The sequence below is a fragment of the Mandrillus leucophaeus genome, unplaced genomic scaffold (assembly GCF_000951045.1).
Source record: "Mandrillus leucophaeus isolate KB7577 unplaced genomic scaffold, Mleu.le_1.0 Scaffold1208, whole genome shotgun sequence".
Taxonomy (NCBI): domain Eukaryota; kingdom Metazoa; phylum Chordata; class Mammalia; order Primates; family Cercopithecidae; genus Mandrillus; species Mandrillus leucophaeus.
Window position 1 is genome coordinate 39,799 of NW_012100410.1, and position 27,115 is coordinate 66,913.

Consider the following 27,115-nt stretch of genomic DNA (forward strand, 5'->3'; position numbering starts at 1 on the left):
AGGGAGGGAGGGAGGGAGGGAGGGAAGGAAGGAAGGAAGGGAAGGAAGGAATCACCAGTCTGTATTTTTCCTACTGAATTATCAACACTCAACACAGACTAGTTTTGATCACTGATGTGTATGGCATTTCCCACACCAAGCAATTCTCCAGTTCTCTGTGGACACCAGCTGGGTGCCCTACAATTTAACTCAATTTTGACACATCTACCTGAAGTTAGAATCAGATCCCACAGGTTCAGGGCTCAGTCCTACAAAACTATCCCCCCTCTTCAGATGCCAGCCACAAGTCCAGGCCTCCTGTACTTCTGACTGACCACCTACAAATTGGGGCTTCCTATCACTCCCTCTTGAGGCTCAATCACTTGCTAGAATGGCTCACAGAAATCAGGAAAACACATTAACCAGTTTATTATAAAGGATATTACAAAGGATACAAATGAGCAGCCACATGAACAGGTACAAAAGGAAAGGTATGTGAGAAGGGATGCTTCCATGTCCTTGCTGGGTGTGCCACCTGCCCAGCACTTCCGTGTGTTTGGCAACATGAAAGCTTTCCAAGCCTTGATCTTTTGGGTTTTTATGGAGTCTTCATTATATTGGGCTGATGGATCACATCAGTGTCCATTGCTGATCAACTCAACCTTCAACCTCTCTCCCCTCCCCAGAGGTCAGGGGGTGAGACTGAAAGTTCCAACTCTAATCCCAAAGTGGTTCCCTTGGCAACCAGCCCCCATTCTGAGGCTATCCCAGAGCCCTTAGCCATAAGTCATTTCATTAACATACAGAAAGACGCTTATCACTTTGGCAATTCCAAGGGTTTTAGGAGTTCTGTGCCAAGAACTGGATGAAGGTCAAATATGTATTTCTTATTATAAATCACAATATTTCACAGGGATAGTAAAAATTACCATGCAATCTGAAACTGTGCAAAACAGTCTTAATAATCAATGGGAAACATTATGATTGTTCTTACAAAAGGTCTTTAAAACCTTTTGTCCAGGCATTAAATACTGTTAATATAGTTTACAAATATATAGGGAAATGAAAAAACTGGTAAAACTAATAGTTATTTTTGTATATGGTAATATTAAACATTAGAAACATTGAGAATTAAGGCTTATTTTAATTTAAAAAAAAATATCAAGGTTAGGTTGAACAATGCTTGCCTTCTTTTCATGATATGTTGTTAAACAGTGTGAACATCTTTTCTGTGCATTAGTGAATTGTCATTTTCCTTTTAAGTTTAGATCCACTTCCAAATTTTATCTTTTGTGCTTTCAGTGTCATATCTCTGAAAGTTCCTTTAATGTGAGGTTTATTGCCAGCAACTTCCTCTGGGACATCTTCGTTCTTTTCATCACACTTTCCTCATTTATGTATATAATTCTGCCTTCACTAAGTCCTCTGGAAGCTTATCTAGAGTCTTTCTAGTAGTAGCAGTGTCAGCATTTCCATGGGCAGCAATTTTTTCTATTATTCCATTTACATTAGATTCAAATTTATTTTGTACAATATGCTTGTATTAGTCAGGGTTCTCATAGGGGAACAGAACTAATAGGAGATATATGTGTGTGTGTGTGTGTGTGTGTGTGTGTGTGTGTGTGTGTGTGTGTGTGTGTATACACATATATATAAGCTTATTAAGGTCCCACAGTAGGCTGTCAGCAAGCTGAGGAGCAAGGAAGCCAGTCCTAGTCCCCAAACTGAAGAACTTGGAGTTTGATGTTTGAAGGCAGGAAGCATCCAGTACTGGAGAAAAATGTAGGCTGGGAGGCTAGGCCCGTCTCACCTTTTCACATTTTTCTGCCTGCTTTACATTCGCTGGAAGCTGATTAGATTGTTCCCACCAGATTAAGGGTGGATCTGCCTTCCCCAGCCCACTGACTCAAATGTTAATTTCTTTTGGCAACACCCACACAGACACACCCAGGATTTATACTTTGTATCCCTCAGTCCAATCAAGTTCACATTCAGTATTAACCATCACAGTACTAAAAGTTTATTCTATGCTGTATGCATATTACCTATTGTTACTTTCTGCCATGATGCTTGAATGTTTTAAAATGTCATATTTCATCTAGAACACAGGTAAAGAAACTGCATGATCACCAGTTGTAGCATGAATAGCCTATTCAAAAGTCTGTGTAAGATAATACACTTTAAAAGTTGAAATAACTCCTTGGTCTACAGGCTGGATTAATGACGTTGTCCTTGGTGATATAAAACAAATTTTCACATTTTAATTTCAATCCCCAAGAGAATTAGGGTGACCAAGAGCATTACCCAATAGTTGTAGTGCTTTAATGGTTAAATTATTTGGTGTATAGTATCTGTCTACTGCTGAGAGACAGGAAGGCAACACATATTTTGCTGTCTGTGTTGCCAAATAACAGATGGGCAATGACCAATCCTTGACAGACTTTGAAGGAAGTGATGTGACCGGTTACTGATCACAATGTGCATCTATTATTCACATTGTGTTATGTGGACTGAAGAAACTGAGATGCAGTTACTCAGTTAAGGTAACTGAAATTTGAGCCAGGTTGTTGGGAGACTAATGTTGTTTAATAAAACATGACAACTGAAATGTGCACACATTGGAATTGTGCAAGGTGACAACCACCAAGACTAACTTCAATACATGTTTTTATAAAAAAGAAAAGAGAGAGAGAAACCTTAATCATATAATTTTCATTAAATACCTTCTCTAACTTCTGCGTCTGAACATAAATCTGTAATTTTTATTTTAAAAAATTCCTAGTATTTATGACTCCCTGCTGAGTACACAACCCCAAACTATTGATAGAGACTTTTATGCAATTCTAAAAAATTTATTGACTGCATTATATATGTAAGACCCAGTACTAGACTTCTTTTTTTTTTTTTTTTTGAGAAACAAACTCTGTTACTAGATCTCTCACATATATGGATTCCTGCCCCCGCAAACACACATCCACAGAGTAACACAGTTGTGTACACTTGGCATCCCAGGAACATAACCATCCCTGCATACGAGGGGCCTCAAAGGATGTTGAAACAAATTTAACCAGTTTACTGATAATAAGAGGAAAAATGTAATGAACATGTATTTTATGACAGGTGCTGTGCTACGTTCTGAACATTTCATTTTAGAGCAACTGCACAAGGCAGGCATTATTAGTATCCTCACTGTAAATATAAAGAATCACTGGCTTAGAGAGAATTTCTATGATGTGTTAATATAAAAGGAAAAATTTTTACTTAAGCAACACTTTCCTAAGAGCTGTTACTCAAAATTGAATGCTGTGTTTCACCACAACTGGTCCTAACCAGCTGAATCTGTTAAGGTGATGAAGTTTGAATGACCCTGGTCAGAATCAGACTGGTCCTAATTGCATTAGATTTTCTCCTGACCCATGGGCAATAGTACTTGATTTGCATAGCTGCACACAGACTTGTGCACTCATCCCACCTTCTCCATAATGCAAATTTTCAACCCTTAGTGAGTATAATCATCATGACCCACTATCACCAGCCCTCCTTTTGTCACTGATTTTTTTCTCCTCAGCGTGCTACTCAGTGAATTTCTTCTCTCATGTATTGCCTTGCCTGTCAGATAAATAAAATCTGCTCTGTTTTTTGAGCTGTGGTGGTCTGTGTTTAATTTATTGATACCCAAGATAATACAGTTAGTAAGTTACAAAGCTGGAACACGAATCCATTCTAACTGACTGCAACCCATATGCTTAATTTCTGTGTTCAATTGTTAAATAAATAATAGAAGGAAACTGCATTCAAGCTAACTAGTTTTAACATAAAAAAAGGATGCTGACCAGGTACAGTGGCTCACGCCTGTAATGCCAGCACTTTGGGAGGCTGAGGATTACTTGAGGTCAGGAGTTTGAGACCAGCCTGGCTAACATGGTGAAACCCCATCTCTACTAAAAATACATAAATTAGCCTGGTGTGGTGGCGGGAGCCTGTAATCCCAGTTACTCGGGAGGCTGAGACAGGAGCATCACTTGAACCCAGGAAGTGGAGGTTGCAGTGAGCTGAGATTGTGCCACTGCATTCTAGCCTGGACGACAGAACAAGATTCTGTCTCAACAACAACAACAAAAAAAAGGATGCTAATTCTACAAACTTACTCCACCTAACTCAAATTCATTTTTCCCTTTACATTGGTAGAATCTTCACCCCTGGGGATTCCTTCCTATTATAATAATATAATAGGAATAGTAAGAACAGTGTAGTAATAATTTCAACAACACCAACACCAGCTGCAATGTATCTGGTGCTTACTCTGCGCCAGGCCCTTTTTTCCCAGCTATCTCAAACTGGGCATTGAAGTGTCTTGTTGCCTTGTGATAACTTCAATGTACATCCATACGATTCCTTTCTGTAGATCTGGAGTAAAGCCAGCTAAGTATGGACTGGTCGGGATTGTGACAAACTGGAGGCAAACCGAAGAACTGTGCCCATTTGAAGGCAGCAACTATTAATTCACTTCCATTACTCGTTATGGAAGAATACAGACCCAGTATTGACAGATCTTTCTCTTTTTCAAGAGGCATCAAAAATCTGGGTCATTATGTAAAATTTTAAATACTTAAATAATTTAACACTTTCTAAAATACCACTGTATAAATCAAACAAAACACATCTGCAGGCTGAAATGAGCCCTGTCCATAGAACCTGCTAAGAGGCAGGATAATACAGTGAATCTCTACTGTCTGCATTTAATTCCCAGGGTTATTTTGTGTGACCTTGAAGAAGTTAGCCCCTTTGAGCTTCAACTTTCTTATGTGTAGAATGGGCTTTAAAATATTACACATCTTAAGGAGTTTTTATGAGGAAGAGAATTGTTTTTTTTTTCTTTACTCTCTAAAATGCTTAATAAAATACCTAACATTTTATCAATGTTTTTCTTTTTATTGTTTCTCCCAACTCAATCATCCCCTGGTCCTGCCTTCTCTACCCTTCTCCTTACCCCATGACAGTTATATTCACTTGTTCCAAGGATACACACTCTGAACATCTGGCTACAAAGAACACCTAAGTTGTAAACAAATGAAAAATTATTTTGTTGTTTTCAATGGCTATTAAATAACAGATAAATTTAGAAAGGGAAAAAATAAACTATATTTATTTTACCAAGTTAAACCACTTATTTGATGGTATTAAATCATTTGAACTGGTAAATTAACTTATATAATATGTTGTCAACACATGAATAATTTTTATTTTGGTGAATTTGGGATATGTGGCTTTTTCAGAACATTTTGCCATCTAAACTTTTAAAATGTCTAACTAATGTATTTAACTTTTCAGTTTATCTTTATTAGAAGAATTTGACTGTAGCTGTAATGAACTGGAGTCATTACCTTCTACTATTGGCTACCTTCATAGTCTTCGGACATTAGCAGTTGATGAGAATTTCCTTCCAGAATTACCCAGAGAAGTGAGACATATACTTGTTTTCTATTTATTAACTTTTAACTAATCTGTTTTGGAATAAAATCTTAATGGGTAGAATAGCAGTGTAGATTCATGAGTTGAGCTGTGAATAATATTGGAATTATCTACATATATATTTGCTAATTATTCTATTTTAAATGGCAAGTTCTTATATTTGACCCAGAAAATGCGTTTGACTTAAATCTCACATGCAAATAAAAGTAAGAAAATATAAGTCAATTCATGCTAAGAAATATCATTTAAAGTCACTTAATTTCTATCTTTTGGTTTTCAGAATAGTTATAAATAGTATTTTGGAGTAATTACATTTTTATTTCTGTAGCAAACTTTTTAAATGTACATATGCTTTTTAAGGTATCATGTTGCATTATAATATTAGTTTAACTTCCGAATCCACCAAGAGATTCTGTTAATTTTTACATCTAAGTGGTATTTTACTTACTAATATCAAAAAACTATGAAGTATATTTTTTTAATTTACTTTGTGCTCAAGTTTGCTGTTTGTGAAGTACATTTTCAATTGAGCATTTTCTACTAAACACTCTTATGATGATACAACAATAAACAATACATAATTATTTTAGAGCCAAAATATATTATTAAAAATGACAAAAAACACTGTAATGTGAAGCAAAACTAAGTTTGCCTAGGAAATGTCAACAATATTGTATTTTTGAGTGTGTATGATCTTCTGTTATAAACAAAGATGTATTAGTACTCACTTCGACAGACAAAATTATATGATATATGAAAACACTAATGTTAGCAAGTATTTTAAGCATAAAATTATAAAGAAAATTCTTCATTTTTAATATGTAAAAGAAAATCTAGTATAAATTGCCTTAATATCTAAAAGAATTTATATAATATACATATATTTTAAAGAGATACATTATAAAAATAAAACAATGCACATATTAAAAGAAAGTTAAAAATAAGAAAATCTATTACTCAAATTGTTTTAAAAATTAGAAATTTTAATATTAAAAATAGTATTGTGTTCTGATTTTTTTAACCTATTTTATTTTGTTACCTACAGATTGGAAGTTGTAAGAATGTAACAGTCATGTCTCTACGCTCCAACAAATTAGAATTTCTTCCTGAAGAGATTGGACAGATGCAGAAACTAAGAGTCTTAAATTTGAGTGACAACAGGTATTTTTACAACATTTCACAATCATATATTAGTTATTTGCTGAAAGCAAATTATAGTTTTTTTGCCTATAGTTTTGATAACATTTTCTGCCTTTCATAGTATATGGAATGCAAATACTGATACTTTCTTTAAAATAGCAGAAGGTAAATTATTTTTTAAACCAGGTATTTCAAAATTATGTTATTTGATTATATCAAAAGCATATGTAATGTATTAAAATTATATAAATATGAATCACACAAATTTATACACAAAAGGCTTCCCATATGCAGAAAGCATAATAATATGAAGACATGGAAAATAACTATAATAAAAATACATAAAATATATTAATAAAAATGTGCATATGTATGTATGTATGCACACATATGTGTTTTCATGTCTATATTTTGGTCTCCAACAAATTAACTGGGAAATGTGTATATTTTCAATTCCATCAAAGTGCTAGTAAGAATACTGACAGTGAAATGGCTATTTAGTCATGTTTAGAGCAGGATGAACAAGGAAAGGATAGATCCTTTACTTCTAATAATGGCATTATATTGATAGATGAGTAAAAAGAAAAAGTGCAAACCTCAATTCGTCTTTGTTTCCACCTACTCTATAAAAGATAATTATCCTCAAATAGGAAAGGATAAAAACAAATATTGACTAGAGATAACTGCTAAGAAAATAAAATGATCACTATGTTTTCAATAAGTTTCAGCCAGACAATTGATAATACAAGGGACTGAGAGAACTTGCAATGAAATGATCAAAGATTAGCTTTTATGGAATCACAAGAATAATCAGATTTTGGAAGTTTCAGGATAAGCATTGGAATTCTCATTTTTTTCTTAGTTTAAGGAAAAATGTGAATTTCAAAGCTTCACTTACTGGTTAATAATATTCCCACATAAGGGAATAAAACATTTTATTTAAAAGTTTGGAATTTTATTTATAGTATTGGGGGCAAGGAAGCACCAAAGCTTTATGCATCAGAGCAAGTCACGTCAAACCAACCTTGCTTCCTCTTCCAACTGTGTTACTATCCTGGAAAAATGAGGAAAATGTATTGAAAGTTGTTTCTGACTTTTGGCAAGACATTTTTAAAAATCTCTAATTATATTCATATAAATAAGATTAGGAAATTCTTGGTATTATGAATGAAAATAATTCATTCATAATATGCAAAATATACTTAGCAAATATTGTCAATGATCAATAATTAGAAGTTCTATTAATACTTTGAACATACTTATTCAACAACTGTAGCAGACTTGAGTTCACCTACAATGAGCCAGACACACTGCTAGGTGCTGGGGCAAAATTTATGAATAATACATAGAGGAGCTCACAATATGAGAAGTTTAAAATAACTTCATCAGGACAGAAATATAAGCTTAAGTTATGTCCTAGTACAGTTGCTGGAACATACTCTGGAGCCAAATTAGTATTTTTAAATTAATAAATCAATCAGTAAATCAAGCAGAGGTGAAAATAAATATTCAGCTAAAGTTAAGGCCAAAGTTAAATATTACCACCAGAGAAGGAACTGTTTGGAGAAAAGATTAAATAAGAAATGTCATCCAAAAGTAATGATTATTATAATTTCATATTTAAAATGTAATAGATTTTTAAAGTTTGACATTGTAGTTAGGAGCAGTGATTCCTCTGCCTTGTCAGCTGCAAGATTGCTCCTGTTGTCAATGTACTGCACATTTATGTTACCAAATAAGAGCTCACTTGAAATAGAGATCACTGGAAAAGGAAAGAAAAACAAGGGTACCTTGTCCTTTTCTAGCAGTTCCTTCATATTCTACATTTATGACTGGATTGATGATGATATTATGGATGTTGTTTACATGATTCTGGATAGTTTTGAACTCATGTAATTTCAGTGCAGGAGAATTGACATTCTGCTTTTAATGTAGCCCATACAATGTAAGAAACTCTCCCAATAAGATCTTACTTCACAATTTCTGGCTTGAGTGAATTGAAATAACTTTTAGTTAGGAATAACTTTTATGGGTAATTTGGCTTGAAGTTATAAATGTTACTGTAACAATTATAAAAAAAGACTTGTGATATAATTTAATAACAGTTATTCTTCATATTCATGTTCATATTTTATAAATATTTATTAGCTCAGAAAGGTTATTATATTTTTTCTAAAGTTATATAATGCACAGTTTTAATATTTTTATTGCCTTTCAATCTCTTTTCATATTTATTAGATTTTTAAGAAGTGTTTAACTGCTTTTGCACATAAACTATAAAATTAATTTTTAATTACTGTAAGATTGCCCACTTCCATTATCAAAATAAATTTATTTGTCTACTGGCTGACAGAATGCTAATACATTAAAGACAAGAAAATTTTCCTTCTATATTATATCTAAAATGTTTATCTGTATTCAAAAGTGAATATCCAGAAGTTAGTAATAAGTCTCATTGGCATGCCTTGTTTGTACTACTTGCTTTGCTAGCTAGCTTTGATGGTAACCCATGTGATCACAATGTGTTGATCATGCACAATTTGAAGGATATCAGATAGTGTGAAGTATTTTGGCCCTCCAAAGGCTGAAGCCAAAGCTAAATATATAATTTTGATTGAATACCAAGGCTAATATCAAGCTATACATCTTAGAAGTGCTAATTTTTTAAAGATTACCCCCTTTGAATATCTACTACACATTGCATGAAGGTCAAAAGAACATTCTTGCTGAAGGTCAACATACTACTGGGAGCTGTACGTTCCTTTAGAAGTAAAACAAGCATGGCCCTTTGCCCTCATGGAGCCTACAGTTTTGGAGGGATAGCAAAGAGTAAGCAAATTATCACAAAAATAAATGTGTAATTAAAAACTGCAATGTGTTCCCTGAAGGAAAATACAAGGTGCTTTGAAACCAGATTGAGGGAAGTAATTTAAATGAGGAGTCAAGAAAAGCCTCTTTGAGAGGACGGTATTTAAGCTAAGAATGAATGGATATGTGGGGTTCAGTAAAGTGAAGTATGGGAGAGAGTGTTCCAAAGAAAAAAGCAGGCTGATAGAGCCAGTTGTCCTGATGGGACTGAGTCAGGAAAAGAGTTGCAGATAAATTTCTGGAGGGTTTTTTAGGGGCCAGACCTTTTAAGCTCTAACCATACATGTTAACCATTTTTTATTTTTATTCAGATATAATGGAAGTATTTGAAGGGTTGTAAATAGGATATTTTCATTTTTTAAAATACTGTTCAGGCTGCTCAGTGGAAAATGGATTCGAGAAAAGAATGAAACCAAGAAGTTAGAGTATGTTAAATAATTCTTAGAAATGAACTTTTATCCATCTTTACCCATGCTATTAGACTTTTTGTGTTTTTGCAGATTGAAGAATTTACCATTCTCATTTACCAAACTTAAAGAGCTTGCAGCTTTGTGGCTTTCTGACAATCAGGTAAAAGGTTTTATTGCCTGATTTGTTTATTAAGATGAACTATAATTGAAAATTTGAATTACTAATTTATTCCCCATAGATACCTTTGACAGCCACTACAAAATGTAGGTTGTTTTTGTCCCCTGAAAGAGAGATTTTTGTAAAGATAGCAATTCAAACATTGCTGAAGTCAAAACAGTACTGTAAGCCCCACCCTCCTTAAATACTTCTATTTAACATCTACTTCATTCTCTGAGATCTAATACACAAAACGATCATTTTTATAGCTTTTTAACCTCTAGGTGGTACATGTATGTCCTTAGGGGATGTACTTTAATTATATCTCTGAAGGTAAAGTATAAGAAATTGTTACCACAATCCCCACAACAGGGAATTATTATCCTCTGTGTTCCTTTTTCTTCTTATCCTTTTAATTATAATCAACTTAATTCAAAAACTTCATTCAAGAAATTTGAAACATCAGGCCGGGCGCAGTGGCTCATGCTGTAATCGCAACACTTTGGGAGGCTGAGGCACACAAATCACTTGAGGTCAGGAGTTCAAGACCAGCCTGACCAATGTGGTGAAACCCTGCCTCTACTAAAAATACAAAATTAGCCAGACACAGTGGTGCATGCCTGTAATCTCAGCTACTTGGGAGGCTGAGGCAGGAGAATCGCTCGAACCCAGGGGGCACAGGTTGCAGTGAGCCTAAATCACACCACTGCACTCCAGCCTGGGCGACAGAGTGAGACTCTGTCTCAGAAAAAAAAAAAAAAAGGAATTTGCAATATCTTTTTGGCAACTATTAGTATTTTCTATAAAATTGTTTTGATATTATTTTTTATCCTCTTGAAAACGTATTTTAATTGAATCAGTAATATTGCATTAGTAAATAATTTTATTAACTGGAAAATAACAAGAAACCATTGAAGGTTTCTGATTTACCTACAGAAGAACTAATGATAGACAATTTTTATACAGTTTATTGGTCCTCTTTTGTCTTGTGATCCTTAAATTTTGATACACCTATCCTCAACTATGAATGGCTAAATGAAAACAATTCATCTTGGATTTAGTTCATCATTTTCTGAGCATAAAAGTAGCATTACTGGTACGTGAATTATTCATACTTACAGTCATTGGACACTTTTGTGGAAAATTTAAAATAACCTTTACAAATTATAAAATGTAAATCTAAGAATATTGTTTGTGTTCCTACAGTAATTACAGCATTTGCTTCCATCTACTGAGTCAAAAATTAGTAATTCAAATTCAAATCTTATCAATAAACTGTAGATTTTTCAAGGTATCAATATATCATCATAAATAATTTCTGGAATCAATGTGAACTATGCTAATGTAATAGTATATTCCACAATATTGCATTGTGGGAAAAAAATATGATTTATTATTCTTATGAGAGAATGAACAGAGCAGTGACTGCATCATTTAACTTTTATTTAGAACATTAATGTAATGTGGTTATGATTCAGTTTCATAAGACAAACTGATATCAAAAATCCCCTTTGTGTTTCACTCCTATTAATATCATTAAATAAGCAGATTTTTAGTATATTAGATAATATCATTTCCAATATATTTCTGACATGGAATGTAGGAGTTCTAGAATACCCCTTCAAAATGAATATTTCTGAAATCAAATTAATAACAGAATGAAATATGCACAGAGGTCAGTATATGATGATATATATTAGGTACAAGTACAGTTGCTTATCTATAAAGTGGACTCTGTCTTTGGCTATAAAAATATCTCATAAATAAATGAATGCTTTTTTAACCTAATTAAATTCATAGATGATCTTGCATAGCATAAATTTGATAGCAAATTTCATTTGTCTTTCTAGGGCAACAATCCATGAAAATGAATAGGCATATAGAACCATAGCAAAACCTTACTTAGTTGAAACAATTTAACACATTTTGAACTCTTCAGGATTAAATCTGACATTGCTCAGTTGAATAGGTTTTGGTAAGTTTTGTAAAAGGGTATACTAAAGAAGAAGAAAACTTTATTATGAAAATCTTAGGATATGAAAATATTCCTCAGTAATAGTGTTATTTCATGTTGTAATTTCTTATTTTATTTCCTTTTTTTTCACTGTTTTTTCCCCAATGTTTATCTGGGTGAGACCAGACTATTGACTGTTACATATTTGCAATTGTATTCATCTAAGTTGTATGTTCTTTGCTTCTAGTCCAAAGCCCTTATCCCTTTACAAACAGAAGCCCATCCAGAAACAAAGCAAAGAGTATTGACTAACTACATGTTTCCCCAGCAGCCTCGTGGTGATGAAGGTAAATTGTCAGTAGAAATTTCTTCTCTACTTATAATGATTATGGATAGAAATGACTAATTTTATTCGAATCTCTGGCCAGGAGTACTGGCACATGGACAAGCCTATAAAGATAATTACATGATACACAAATATCATTTGGGGATATACTTTAAGCATAAGTCTTGTTTTCTACTCTATTTTAGGTAAGCTTCCAAAACAAAACTCTTCATCTTTATATCTTACATAAAAATATTGTTGATTTTTAGGAGCAACTATTTCTCTTTATGGATTGCAAGACACATGACTAGTAAAGCAAATCTGGTACCCAGCTAACGGAAATGAGCTAAGAGCAGTCAGATCCTAAGGAAGTTTCAATGAACTGGTTTAGTTGCTGTGTTCACTTATTGCATGAACACAATTTAAACATCTAGTCCAATGATCTCTAGACTCAAATTATTTCATGATCTAAGTTAACCATAAATAGATACTTGCAAATAAGACCATTCTTTCTTTTTCAAGTTGAGTTCCCCTAACCAAAACCCCAGATCAAACCCCAAATCCTTTTTCAATAATTAAATCTTCTCTTCTATGATCACATTATTCATTTAAAAAGGTTAAAAGAGCTTTGTCCTTTGCTATTTGAAACTTAGTGTAGGCTCCTTAGCCCAAACCAACACAAGCTGATATGCACATTTTCTACAGTTATAGAGTAAAAATAATTCTTGGAAGAGTAAACTTATTTTAATCCAGCCATGGATTAAATCTACCCAATCCATGTGAATGAGGCCAACTTGTAAAAGAAACCATTTGTTTATGTATTTTTTATTTCCAGGGATAATTATAATAAATTACTTTGGTCTTTGACCTCCAAATGTAAGTGAATCATTTTGGAATTTTTAGGATATTTTTCTTTAAATTTTGTCTATATAAATAGGAAAAGAAAAGATTGTTTTAATATGCATTTTTATAAGTCAATAAAATTAATCTTTTGAATTGATAAAAGAAAAGCCCCCATGTTTATATATTTTATAAGAGACATCTTAAGTAAGGATTATGTTATATTCATGCAGCTTTACTTATGTTTTCATTTTAATAGCTCTATATTATCAAAATATTTAACTTCAAAAGAATATAGGGGAAACAATGAAAAGTATCTCATATTCACTGGTCATTTCTGAGATGTGATCTCACAGATTGAATCCCTAATTTGTCCCAACGTAGATTCAGTTAGGTAAGATGGAGTGTTAAAGAATTAGCCTAGCTGAGTTTGCTTTTATTTCTGCTTTTTTCTTTGAGAAAAGAAAGGTTGGTAATTGAAAAGTTTCCTTGAATTTAAAGTAAGTCATCCTTTGGTTTTCCAGGCAGGAGTGTAATAAATGAGTTTTCAGAATCCCTTGTAACAAAGAAAGACATGTATGATAAAGGACCTCCTTTGGAAAAGAATTTAGCCTTAACTAAGTACTTCCACTGCATTTTCATGTGATCTTTACCATAATGTTGCAAAGAAAATATTATCATTAACCAACATTTTATGTAAATTAAAGATTTATAAGCCATTTCCTTGTTAATTTGACATATTTAAACTAATTGAAACAGACTATATTTTCCACATTCTCTACCATAAAAACAAGCTCCCCTCATTGACCCCACAATAAAAGGAAAAGGTTGCAATCTTAGATACCTTATTGCAAAGTAAATGTTATAATGTTATGTGGTAACTTTTATAAAAGAAATTTTTATAGAGTTTAGCAGTTACAAATAAGGATTCTATTTAGACAGGAACAGAATCCTGCACTAGCCACTGAGAAGTCTCCTAACACTTTGGGCAAGTCTCTTCAAACTCATTAGTAAAATAAGGATGAGATTAGTAGTACCATTATGTTGTTGTAAGGATTGAAAAAGATAACGCTTTAAAATGATCGCTCCAACTCTGTATATTATTATATTGTCCTATGGGGAGCCCATTTCCTACACTAGAAAATTTCCCAATCCTGAGTATTTTAGGAGTACTGAATTTGAGTTAAGATTACAAAAGGCCATGTAATAAATATCAAGGGAATTTTATTCTTTTGTTTCTCTTTCCTTCTTTGTCTTTCTTTTTTTCTTTATTTCTTTCTTCTTTATTTTTGTACTTGTTCGTAGTATCTATCACCATTTTTGCATACTGTATTAAATACTTTGTATAAAATTGTTTTTTTAAAAAGCAATAATACTTTGGAATCTAACTGTAGATTTCCAGTCAGACAGTGACAGCTTTAACCCTACACTGTGGGAAGAGCAGAGACAACAACGCATGACTGTTGCCTTTGAATTTGAAGACAAAAAAGAAGATGATGAAAATGCCGGGAAAGTTAAGGTGAACCTTTTAGCTTTTGTTTCCTCTTTCTTCTCCTTATCTTTTTGTTTGCCCATTGTTCTTATTCAGATAGATTTTGGGACAAAGTCAGACACCTCTTCAAGTCTCATGGCGGTACCTTTCATTACAGCATGCTGGTAGTTCTGGAAGCATTGGTGTGCTTCAGAATGAGACTAATGTCCCAAATCTGAGTGAGCAAATTTGAAATGCCACCTCATCCAACAGAATAACTGCATGAGAGAGATTCAAGCTGAGAGAAAGTAGAAAAAAAAATCTGTATGATCGACTTCATCTAAGAACCTTATTTCATTGTTGACACACTACACACTACAATGATTTTTTTTTTAATCACTGAGCAAAGCATCATGCAGACTGAATGAGGCCAAAATAAACATTTCTGGAAGGGCCAACAGATTAATATATTGCATTGGCATTAAAATCTCTGAAAGGTTCTGTGTCTTTGGGCTATTCAAGAAGAATTTATGAGTTTCCTTAAATGTGAGGACAAATTTTAAGGAAGATTAGTGCCTAATGGCAGGCGATGTTCCTTAGGGAACATAACTTCAATTTTTTTTTTTTTCACCTCAAAGTGTATTTTAAAAGGTCTTTTATAGGGACTACTAAGTCAAGTAACAAGATTGAATTTTAAAATCTATATTTCTCCATTACTTAAAATTTTAATTATCATCAGAATTGATTTAGATTTTATCAGCATCACATTTTCACATTGTCATGGCAGCATCTTGAATCTCTCATTTACTTTTTATAACATTGTATGTGTACTTTTTCTATCATGGCTAACAGCTCTCACTCTTAGTGACTAATTACCTTTATAATTGCATATATGTTCTATTAATAAAGCTAGATTGTGCGTTATGTTTGTCTCCGTCCTCTCCTTTCCACATTTTCTAAACTTTATTTCTTAAATCAGCACATGAGCACTTACTGGCAAGGCCTACTAATATCGTTACGGAGAACGCAAAATGGATTCCCAAATCCAAAATAACAATTTTGTTAAAGATTTGGGTTTAAAAAAATGTCTCTGGATAGTTGATTAGTACTGTCTAACAGCCAAAGAGACATCTTTTTGAACTTGTGAATTCCTGGAAAAAATAATGCTAAACTGAAAACAAACCTTCAGAACATTTCAGTTCTTTTACGGATTTCTTATGTTAAATCCAGAACCAATGGATGATGCATTCTGTACCAGACTTCTGATTCATCTTTATATTTCATTGAATTACCAAAAATTACATGCTTCTTCCTGAAATTCTATATTCAAAGAATGCAAGAAGAAAGTGCATTTAATATACTCTGGTATATGTGTCAATGAAAACTTAAAATATAGTAAATGCTTATGGTTATTTAGAAGCCCTGTTTGTGTGTTATGTGTTCAAGTTTGTTTATAATCAGAGTAGGTTCATTATACTTTAGAGTGTTTTTACTCTGTGTTTATTTACATTTGGTTTATTTATGTATTAATGAAACAGTGTGTGTTTCAAAATCTCAAACTATTCAGTTTTGACTAATTTGAATATTTCCAATGCCATTGGCTATTGGACAAATTAGAGCACAAACAAACTTCTAAATAAATCATCATCATGGAAGTATGATGAATAGAATATATTGTAATCTTACACTGAATTAATCACACTTTTCTGGTTCATTACATGTACATTAAATTCAGCACCATTTTACCTTTAATTTACATGAAATTTAAAAAGGAATCATTGACCTATGCTTTCCACTTTCAAATGGACTAGAGTATAATGCCCTACTTATAGTCTGTATAGTGTAGTATGAATGCTGCATTGTGTGAAGAAATTGTGACCCTTTAGCATCATATAAAATTAGTACTGTTTTATATGTGGATTGAAAACTAATTTTATGATCATTGTTTTAAATGCATAACTCAGAGTGAAAGAAAAAGAGACTAGAAAAATGATAAAGTGAAAGTATTGCTACAGTGCTCCTCTTTCTCCCAGAAAATGGAGATTCCTTCTCCCACAGGATCTCTCCTGCCAAGCCCCCTGGGAAAGGGGCCAGCGTGGGATTACTCTCCAACCTGCCAGACTGTCTGGCGATTGCTGCACACCATGGGCCAGGTGTGATCAGCAGATCCAAGATATGCCCGTCCCCCAGAATGACCCACAGCTGGCATGGGGTTGTATAACTGGCCTCCAGCAGGACAGGAGCATGTGTACTCCATTGCCAGTTGCAGCACAATCCACCACTCTTCCCTCTCTAAGTGGCAGACAGGTAGGCCTAGGTGTCTGGGGTAGGAGAATCTCCCATGTAGAGGCAACCTTGGAACAGTGGTTTATGGGGTATGTTCTGCATGATTTGGGGTAAGAAATGTTGATCACATAGAAACCTTCAAATTGGCAGTGTTTTATCTCAATTTAACATTTTGTTTATTGACATTGGCAGTGGGGTGGGGAGGACTGAGCCAGAGGGGAGGGAAAATCAATGTGAGGTGCCTATTGGTGGGATATCTGGCATGGTTTTTGAGTTGAGTACTTTTTTTTTCTTTAATTTAAAGTGTGGGAATACCAATAGTTGGGCAGAATGTTGATGACACTATTGATGCATTCTAAATTGTCCCCTCCACATATATGCACATTTTTTATAATGTGAATTCTGGGGGAGATTAAATAGCTAAAACTTAATTCTTAAAATAGCATCAGATTAAATTGAGATTTACTGAGAGTGGCCTTTAAGCACAAAGATAGACAATCTGTTGAAAAGCATCAATTTCCTTTCATTTGAAGACACAGATCATATGAATTCCTGTAAGAGAAGATTGAATTGGGAGTTGTGGCAAGTAGGGCTTCCTTATCTTTGTGGTTGGGTGTTTTAAGAGGTTAATGGGGGGGAAAACATGTTTTATGGAATATGAAAGAACACTGCATGTCTTGTAAACTTTACTATCCACATGTAATGGACTAGATACTTATCCATTGTCTTATATTTTTGCTATAATATAAGGCAAGCTGAGAATGCATTTTCCTAACTAAAACTGCTGTAAGTTTCTTTTCTTTGTATATCATTCCAACTAATTCTCAAAGTAATATAATATTTAACTATCAATGATCAAAGTATTAACTAATATTTCTCTTACTGGAATTTGCAATCAAATCAAATTAGAATTTGATCATGATGTGAAATATAATATATTATATTACGTAATATAATATAATATATAAAAAAACAGTTCTGTGTGAATTCAAGATATCATTTCTAAATGCCCTAAATACCCTAGCTATTAACCTTAAGTGATTCTTTATTGCTAAATTTTTGGGGGTCTCCAACATCTTGCAGCTGCTATTTGCATTTACTGCACTTTATTTACATCTAAGATACAAAGAATGCTGTGAAACATTTCTGTTCTTCAAAATTAAAGTAATATTTTAGTTAAAATCTTGCATTTTAATCAAATGTATATGTGAACTGAGCAAATACTTTATAGTGAGTGATCAACACAACACACTTTTGCAAGAATATAATTGATTTTCCTACCTTTGTGTATAATAAATGAATTTATATATTTTATCTCATATTGGAATAAGAAAACATTTATAGTCTATATATTTAGATATATAGAAAAATTGCTCTTGTATTTGGGTATTACTTAACTATTAGTATAACTGGGTTTATGATCATATTCACTTCTGATGCACTGCATATATCCACTGAAAAATAAAGCAAAGCAATCTATAAATGGGCATAAAATTTGCTTGCGTAGAGCTTCGAAACATAATACAATGATAAAATATAGTTTTATCTTTAAAAATTATAAAATATTGTGTTACTTAGCTTTATTTAAAAAATAGAAATAATTTTGCCATTTAACTCAGAGAAATTCACATTTTAAACTTACAGTATTTCTTCCACAATATTGTACAAATATGTGCTGCACCCATACTCTGAGCTAGCATAAGCATTGGAGTCAAAAGACCTAAGTTTGCATATTGCATCTACTAGTTATGTAATCTTAGGCAAGTTACTTACATGGTCTGAGCTACACTTTTTTTCTGTAAAGTGGCAACAGCTGCTGCAATGGGTTGTGAAACTTAAGTGAGATTTTATATAATGATTAATTATATAATTTTTAATAATTAATCATTTATTATTTAGTGTATAAATATTAATTTATATTTAAACCTGTAGAATTTATAATAATGTTTATGTAAATAATTAATAATAAATTAAATATCCCTATAAAACATTTATCATGGTGACTGGAACATGGGAGATACTGAATTAAATAACTGTTGCTACATATAATTGAAAAAAAGATCCAGACAGTTACAGATATTATGTTTAGACATATACAGAGTAGAGTCAAAATCACCAAAAGGAATCCAGATTTTTAAAATATATTAAGTAAAATGTGACCTTAGAAATAGTATCTCATCTCCTCGTAGAACTTACAGATTTTCCAAGAACTTTCACATTTTTCACATTTTAGCTCCAGATTAACTCAAATGTGTAGGAAATACATTATCATTTCCATTTTACATGAGTAGAAACAACAGAAGGATTAGTGGATGATAGCTAGTTGGGAATAGATCTATTGACTTAAATTTAAATCTTCTGACTCCAAGGCCAATCAATTCTGCTAGTAGGCTAGTAAGTGAGAAGCAAGGAGCTTACTTTTTAGGTGAAACAAATCCAAGCTTTATAAGACCTGGAACTTCCTCAATTTAAGGGGGATCCTCTTTCAGGAAAAGAATATAAAATGACTCTGTAAATAATAAGACCCCTCACAAGACTTTGGAAGAGGTGTGTAGCTTAAGCTGTGTTAATGCATAGTAAATCTTATTTCTAGATGTAATTGTTGTCACAAGAATAAAATATTCAAACATCTTCTGGTGATGTGACCAAAATATCACATGTACTTGCTTATAAAATAACCAGAAAATATTAGTACCATGTCAAATAGTGATCTAATTGTGTCAGATGGGACATAGCATCTAACAAAAAATACATTACATTATTCAATGAAGTATTTAATTCAATTAAGGAAGAACACTTCACATTTCTTTTGCCTTCCATTCAATTTATAAGTGTAGTTTTAGTGTTAGGGGTTTTTTAAGTTGCATAGAATTTTAATTTAATGCCCTACTTTAGCTTATTTTTTATTCACATACAGCTGGTTATTAAAAAATAAAATATTCTTAATTGGCATGATAGTCATAGCATTCTACAACTTACATTTTTAATGTAATTTTTTTTTTTACTTCTAGCACTTTGATGTCAAGTACTTTTAAACAAGTTCAATGATATAATTTTTAAATTATACTTAATTTGTGATTAACATTTCTAATACCAATTTAAACAACAGATCTAAGAATGCATGTATCCCAATGGACTTTGTCTAGTAGTCATATCATTCCTTTTATGTTTATTTAAGAATACATTACAAATTAAGTACCCTGGGATTTATTTATATTACAATCTAACAACTTACATTTTTTTTTTCTGTCAATTCTAACTTTGTTTTGGGTTATATTTTTGTAGCTATATTTCTATATATTATCAATGTCATCCTTATTTGAGAGTTTAAAGAGATTAAACTACATTTAAATAGCACTTACATTAACAAAATTATCTGGTTTTTCATTTGTTTTCCAAATATTTACTGGAATATAATTTTATATCTTTAATATTAAAAGGAATGTTAGAAGTCATCTAGTGAAGTCCAATTCCAGTATTTGATGAGAAAAATGAGCCACAAGGAAGACAAAATACTGAGAAGAATAACACAGTTGGTGGATTTGCTAAAACTGCAGATGGGCAAAAGTGTTTGAATTCATATTCATAATTTTCAGATCTATATCACCATCATAGTTACTTACATCCCATGAATTACATGGGTGTGTGGGGGTGGGTGCGTATGTGCCCCTCACTCTTTTTTTCTCTCCCTTTTCCACTCTTCCTCTTCCTTTCACTGCTTCTCTTTCGCGTTCTCTTCTCTTACCCTCTCACCCCCACACACACTTTCCACAGATATATACCTACCACAATCACATAAATCATTTCATTTTGTAAAGTTGATTCTACTCAGATGCAAAACATGATTGTTGGAACAAGCCAGGCCAAGTAAATCCTTTTTTCTTAGTCCCTTTTAATTAGCAAATTAGCATGCACAACTTGTACTTATTCTATTTTAAATATGTTATAACAAGTACCCTGATGATGAAATATTCTATATGGAATGTCTCATATTTTCTACCTCTAAATTTAATGCTAAGAATAGTCATTAACATGTGTTCCCAAAAGTTAGATTGATACCCTAAAATGAATTCAAGAATGGAAATAAGTAGCTGGATCGATAAAAGCCAAAATTTACACATGTCCCTAAAATATGTTAGAAAGTGGTCCCAATTTTTAATTTCTCTTCATTATAAGATATTACTCAAGAAGCATGTCACTTTCTTAGGGTAAAAAGTAAATATAAAAACTACCCTGAAGCATTTTTTTCCCTTAGGGATTAATGAGAATTAGCTAGTCTACCTTTTGATATAACATACCAACTGTTTAACAAAGGCTAATGCATATTTGGGCAGCAGATATTGTCAACTCCCCATTTTTTAATATGCAACTCTACTTGTAAAGCTTGTTGGGTCTCCTCCCATCACCTGCATTGATACTCAAAAGATACTCTTAATATCAACATAATTACTTACAAATATTAAAATAAGGAAGAGAACAGTGTCTAAAGTAAGAAAGCAGCTGGTATAATGTGATTAAATTTTTCAAATTACCAATCACTTAAGTGTTTTGACCTACTGCTATTTCAGCCATCTATAGGGTAGGTCTAAAGACAGAATATGATTCAAAATTAGTTTATAATCCAGAAGAATGGGAAGGGGTGGGAAGTCCCACAAGGCTAAATATGAAAACGCTATGCGTCCTACTCTATAACAGTTTCTCAGCCAGCTCAACACTCACTGTATTGCATTTGATTATACTACTGAATATAAAATGGGGTAGTTTTGTGAACATGCTTGCTGAAGTTATTTTTATGTTAAATTTCTTTTTGTAAACTTCTAGGTTGAAATAAACCTAAAACGATATCCAACTCCTTACCCAGAGGATTTAAAGAATATGGTAAAATCTGTTCAAAATTTGGTGGGTAAGCCAAGCCATGGAGTGCGTGTTGAGAATTCAAATCCAACTGCTAACACGGAGCAAACTGTGAAAGAAAAATATGAACACAAGTGGCCGGTAGCCCCAAAGGAGATTACAGTGGAGGTACTTGAAGGTTATTGGTAATTGCCAGTGTGGTTTGGATTTTTTGGAATTTTAAATATGTTTTTTAACTGAATAGATCTTCCTTGATAAGTGCATTTTTCCCCTAAAATATAAATGATCTCTCTACTTTTTCAAACTATGAGGGTTGCATTTAATCAATCATAGAAAAATGATACCCTCATGGCCAAAAATCATTAACATAGCTCCAAAAGTTCCAATACACACAGAATGAATAAGTTCATCACCCAGCAAGGCCTGGCCAGTGAGTGCATTATATCATATTAGTGACATTATTTTGGCTACCCCAAACTTTTGTTGTATTAATCATTAAGAAAGACTAATCCAAGATTTTCTATTATGCAAATCTCATAAAATTCCTAATTAGATCTAGAGCACAATTTTTAAAATGTTTTTATCTTTGGCTTACAACTTTTCTAGGAAACACTGATTAACAATAAAAGAAGGATATAACTTTGAAATTTAGATTTATGGAATCTAGTCATGTGAAGTTTAATTCCTATATTTTAGAATGAGTTAGAAATCCATCCTTATTGATTTTGTGGTCTGAAAAGAATTCAACTACACTAACGCCACCTCTACTATTTCATCACCTCTTCAGCTAATTTGGTTATCATATTTTTATCTTCATTAGAAACATAATTGATCTGAGTACATCTGTAAGTTCGCATAACTACTTCTCCAAAATCTAGATTGGCAAAACTCTTTTACAAATCTGCATTTCAGAGCATCAGTTTGTTGCATTTATTAAACACCAACTGCATATGTAACACTGTGCCAAACACTGTGAGAGAGAAAAAAGAAATATAAAATGTGTCTGTAATCCCCCAATAATTTAAAGCCGACTCAGATACACTTAAGACACATGAAACAATTAAAGAGCATATTATTTAAAATATGATCCCATGGTTAGTTGAGTGATGGCAAATATAATGCTTTAAGTTTAGTTTAGACTGTGTATTAAAGGTAGGGTGATTCTGTTAGAGAGGAAAAGGGAGGAGGGCATTCCAAGCAAAGGGAAGAGCTTGAGCAAAAATAAGCATAGTGTGCATATCTGCCAGCAGAGGTACCAACCTACCCTAGAGGAGGGGAATACACCTAGATTTCTAAGGGAAAAAAATGTTAACATTCATTTTCATTGTTTTTTGCTTATAAAATCAGTATCACTATACTTTTTCCTTTCTAAAATATTATGCACATATTATAGTAAAACAACAGACTGTTCTTTTATCTCAAAGATATTGCTGCAATATAAAGGGAAAGGAAACCAACATTTAGCAGATACACATTAAATACATACATATACATTTTATATTTAAATATCCTGTAATCACAGTTTGACATCAAAATAACTGGTGGTCATGAAAATCTATAAACTGGATAATTTTACTATAAAATAAGAGTCTAAAATGTCTTCATGCAGGGATGGGATAGATGAGGCTTTGGTCATGAATTTAATAATAAATCTTAAAACTGTCCCAGAATCAGGTCAAGCATAACCAATCTAAAATTAGATTTAATGTTTCCTTTGTAAACTTGCTTTTGCTTTCGTGTTCCTGATCTTGATCTCACTGGCACCATTATCTTCCATTTCACTCAAGCTAGAAATTTGAGAGATGTCCTTATTTCTTCTTCCTTCTTTCTCTCCACTTCCTGTGTCTTCCAAATAATTACCAAAGCCTGTGCATTCTCACCTAAGTGTATCATTTCTACCTCTTCAGGCCTTCAATTCTGTCCTGCATTACCATAAAAAATATCTGTTTTTTTGGCTTCCCTTGTCCCCAGCCTCCTCATTGCCTTGTCAATGGTCTTCCTAAAACAGAATTCTAATCATTTCTTTGCCCTCCTTAAAAACACTACAGTGACTCCTTATTGCTCAGGCTAAGATTAAAGCTCAACTTTCGGCTTTAAATTTGTCTGTGTGATTTGCACCACCCCTTTCTTAGCTTTCTTCTACTAGTCTTTTCCTCTTGAACAGAAATTTCACTGGCAATTTCAATACTTTATCTAAAATTGAGATTCTAGATCTTCTCTCTCTAACTTGTAACCATCCTAGAGCAAGGAGGAACTGTTGCTTTCTGTATTATCCTCCTGTCTCAAAATAACTGCAGCCAAAGTAAAGGTTCACACTCCATTTTTCAATGTCCAGATTTAATAAATGCAGATAATCAAGCGTTTAGCTGATCAGTGCATACTAAATATTTATGTTTTGCACTTGTATGCCATTTTTTGGGTCATTGTTATTAGTTCACACTGCCAAGGATATGGAAGAGGGTATTATACACTGCATGATATATTTATTCATGTGATTAAATATAGAAAACCCCCCAGAGAAGAATAAAGGTAGGCAGGACCAGAAGTGGAAAACAGAAAAATTAAATAAGGTAGAAAGATTACAAATGCAACTAAGGGGAAAAAGGAAAGGTAAATATTTATTGCTCACTTTCATTTTGCCAACTATATGCCAGTAGTTTTAACATACATTATGCCAGACAAAGAACAGGGCTGGCAGAGCCATAAGAAGAAGGAGGACAGGGAGATTTTCCTTTATAATGCCTTGCACAGTTTGCATTTGCCTTTTCCCCAGATCTCTTTATATGGCTAGCACTTCCTCATCCTTCAAGTTTCAGCTTAAAGGTCACCTCAGCAGGAAGGCCTTCCCTGGTCACCCTGATCAGTTAGACCCTCTGATATTCTCTGTCACGTCACATTATCACATTAAATATGATGAACAGTTATGATTACTTTGTTTATTGACTTCAGACTGTGAGTTTCATGAAGGCAGGGATGCTTTCTTTCTTGCCCGTCCTTTTATTGCCTGAGTCTAGCACAGTGCCTAGGATAGAGTAGGAGCAAAATAAATATTTGTTGAATAAATGAATGAATGATATAGTCTAGTATAATGACTCTGGTAACATGTCTGTCTCTCCATTCAATTAGATATTCATTGAAATCAAGGAGAAGTTCTGAGGTTTTTTTGAATTAATAATTTAATTAATTGATACCTATCCACACTTCATCACCTGTGTGTTCAATACACTCTTGGTATATAAATGCCCACAGCGTCTCAGTGATGTTATGGTGATCCTAGGCAAAAATAAATACCTAGGAGTTTCATTTAAGTTGTTATTCCCAAACAGCTTAGTAAATATTTATGCCCTACTTTGTGGTCATTTGAAAAAATCAATGCAATTAAATTGAAAGAGAAAATGTTTACCTCATTCTTACCAAATCAAAGCCAAAATATTAATGGCATACATGCACCTGTTAAACACCACCTATCTTCTCACAGCTAGGAATCATAGTAGACACCACAATTTTAATTTCTGTTTCTCATTGATTTTCAAGTGCCACTTGGTTTTTGATCACAGCAACCACCAAAAACCCAGCCTCACAAGGATTTTGGTTTTTTGTTTTTGTTTTTTGTTTTTTATTTTTTTGAGATGGAGTCTCGCTCTGTTGCCAGGCTGGAGTGCAGTGGTGTGATCTCAGCTCACTGCAACCTCCAACTCCCTGGTTCTAACGATTCTCCTGCCTCAGCCTCCTGAGTAGCTGGGATTACAGGCACGTGCCAGCACAGCCAGCTAATTTTTGTATTTTTAGTAGAGACGGGGTTTCACCGTGTTGGCCAGGATGATCTCGATCTCCTGACATCATAATCCACCCACCTTGGCCTCCCAAAGTGCTGGGATTACAGGCATGAGCCAGCATGCCTGGCCAAGGATTTTCATCAAAAAGAATGTGCAATCTAATGTTGTAACTGAGAGTTATCTCAAGCTAGCCATTTGCACAGTGTCTGTCTAATGTCAAGTATTGCTTTTTTTCCCTCAAACATTTAATATAACTCACAGTGTCCCTGTTAATTGCAGCAACACCCATGGGTGCCTCAGAGTACAGTTTAAGAATCAAGGGGTAGGGCTTTTAAATCTAGCACACATGAATTGAAATCTTGGCTCCACCTTGTGACCTTAACAAGTTCCTAAAACCTTTTCGATCCTTGGTTTCTTTATCTTAAAAAAAACACAAAACAGAAAATATAACAGCTATTTGTATACAGCTCCAAGCACAGTTATTGACACAGAAGAAGCCTACAGTAAATCATTCTCTCTTCTTTCTCAAGAGAATTATATGCCAATTCCTTTCTCATCCTCCTTTAATCCTTCTGCAAGTAACTACCAAGATACATATTCACCATCCAAAAATGTTCTCCATTTTTCTCTTTGTTAGGAGACTCAGCCCAGTTTTTTTCTATAGAGGAACATCTTTCTTCCGGTAACAGAGAATTGTCAATTACCCTCAAAATTTTCCTTAAATTACTTTTATTCATGCTAGGCCTAGACTCTCAAAAGCTCAGAAATAAGCTTGCTTTCTTTCCTTTGACTTCTTCCTGAGGCTTCTTTTCTTTATGGCAGTAGCAGCTAAGATGTAGTTTGAACAGTGGAAGGGCAATTGTGTGAAAAAGGACATTTTACCTTTTCTTTCTCTCCCACTTCTGTCTCCTCACCAGAAAGAAAATATGGTTCAATCTACTTGCAATGGAATCCCCACTAAATTCTATTTTCTACCAAAAACTTCCTCTGTCATTGCCCATGGAAGCAGTCCCCAAAACTTTGCCCACTTTTCCAAAAGGAACTCTATTCCTCTAGCCTCTATAAAAGAAATTACAGAAGCAAAATTAGTGATTTGTTTCCTTTGTTGGATAGTTAACTTTACTTTGTGAAACCCATGTGAGAAATGAGCTGTTCTTAGGATAGACAATACTGCATACACAGTATCACATAGATCTTTGAGTAGCACAGATCTCAGTTCAAATCCTGGCTCTACCACTTATTAGGTTTGTGACTTAGAATTATGATTTTACCTCACTGAGCCTTCATTTCCTTATCTGCAGAACAAAAAAAAAGATGATAATAAATAATTTGAATGCCACATAATGATAAAAAAATAAGGTTGTCTTTTAAATAATTAACAAGGATAATAGAGAGTGTTTAGCATAGTAGCACCACAGCAGATGTAATTAGTGCCATGTAATTTATGGCCATTATCATCACTGTCATCATCATCATCATCACTTTGTTCATAAGGGTAAGAGAATCTACTGGGATCACTGCAAATTCATCATTCTTGTTTCAATAATGTCCTTCTAAGAAGAAATACAAGTTCATAATTAGCT

At 33.3% G+C, this 27,115-nt stretch overlaps 1 protein-coding gene across 1 annotated transcript in view; it reads left to right on the forward strand.

Annotated features, from left to right (window-relative positions):
* The window catches only part of LRRC7 (leucine rich repeat containing 7), a 148,754-nt gene that overhangs the window by 29,952 nt on the left and 91,687 nt on the right, over positions 1-27,115 (forward strand). The window contains exons 4-10 of the mRNA XM_011970638.1: positions 5,311-5,440; positions 6,497-6,612; positions 9,960-10,029; positions 12,228-12,327; positions 14,540-14,664; positions 16,675-16,923; positions 21,724-21,924. Of these exons, the coding sequence (XP_011826028.1) occupies positions 5,311-5,440; positions 6,497-6,612; positions 9,960-10,029; positions 12,228-12,327; positions 14,540-14,664; positions 16,675-16,923; positions 21,724-21,924 (991 nt within the window). The remainder of the gene's footprint in view (positions 1-5,310; positions 5,441-6,496; positions 6,613-9,959; positions 10,030-12,227; positions 12,328-14,539; positions 14,665-16,674; positions 16,924-21,723; positions 21,925-27,115) is intronic.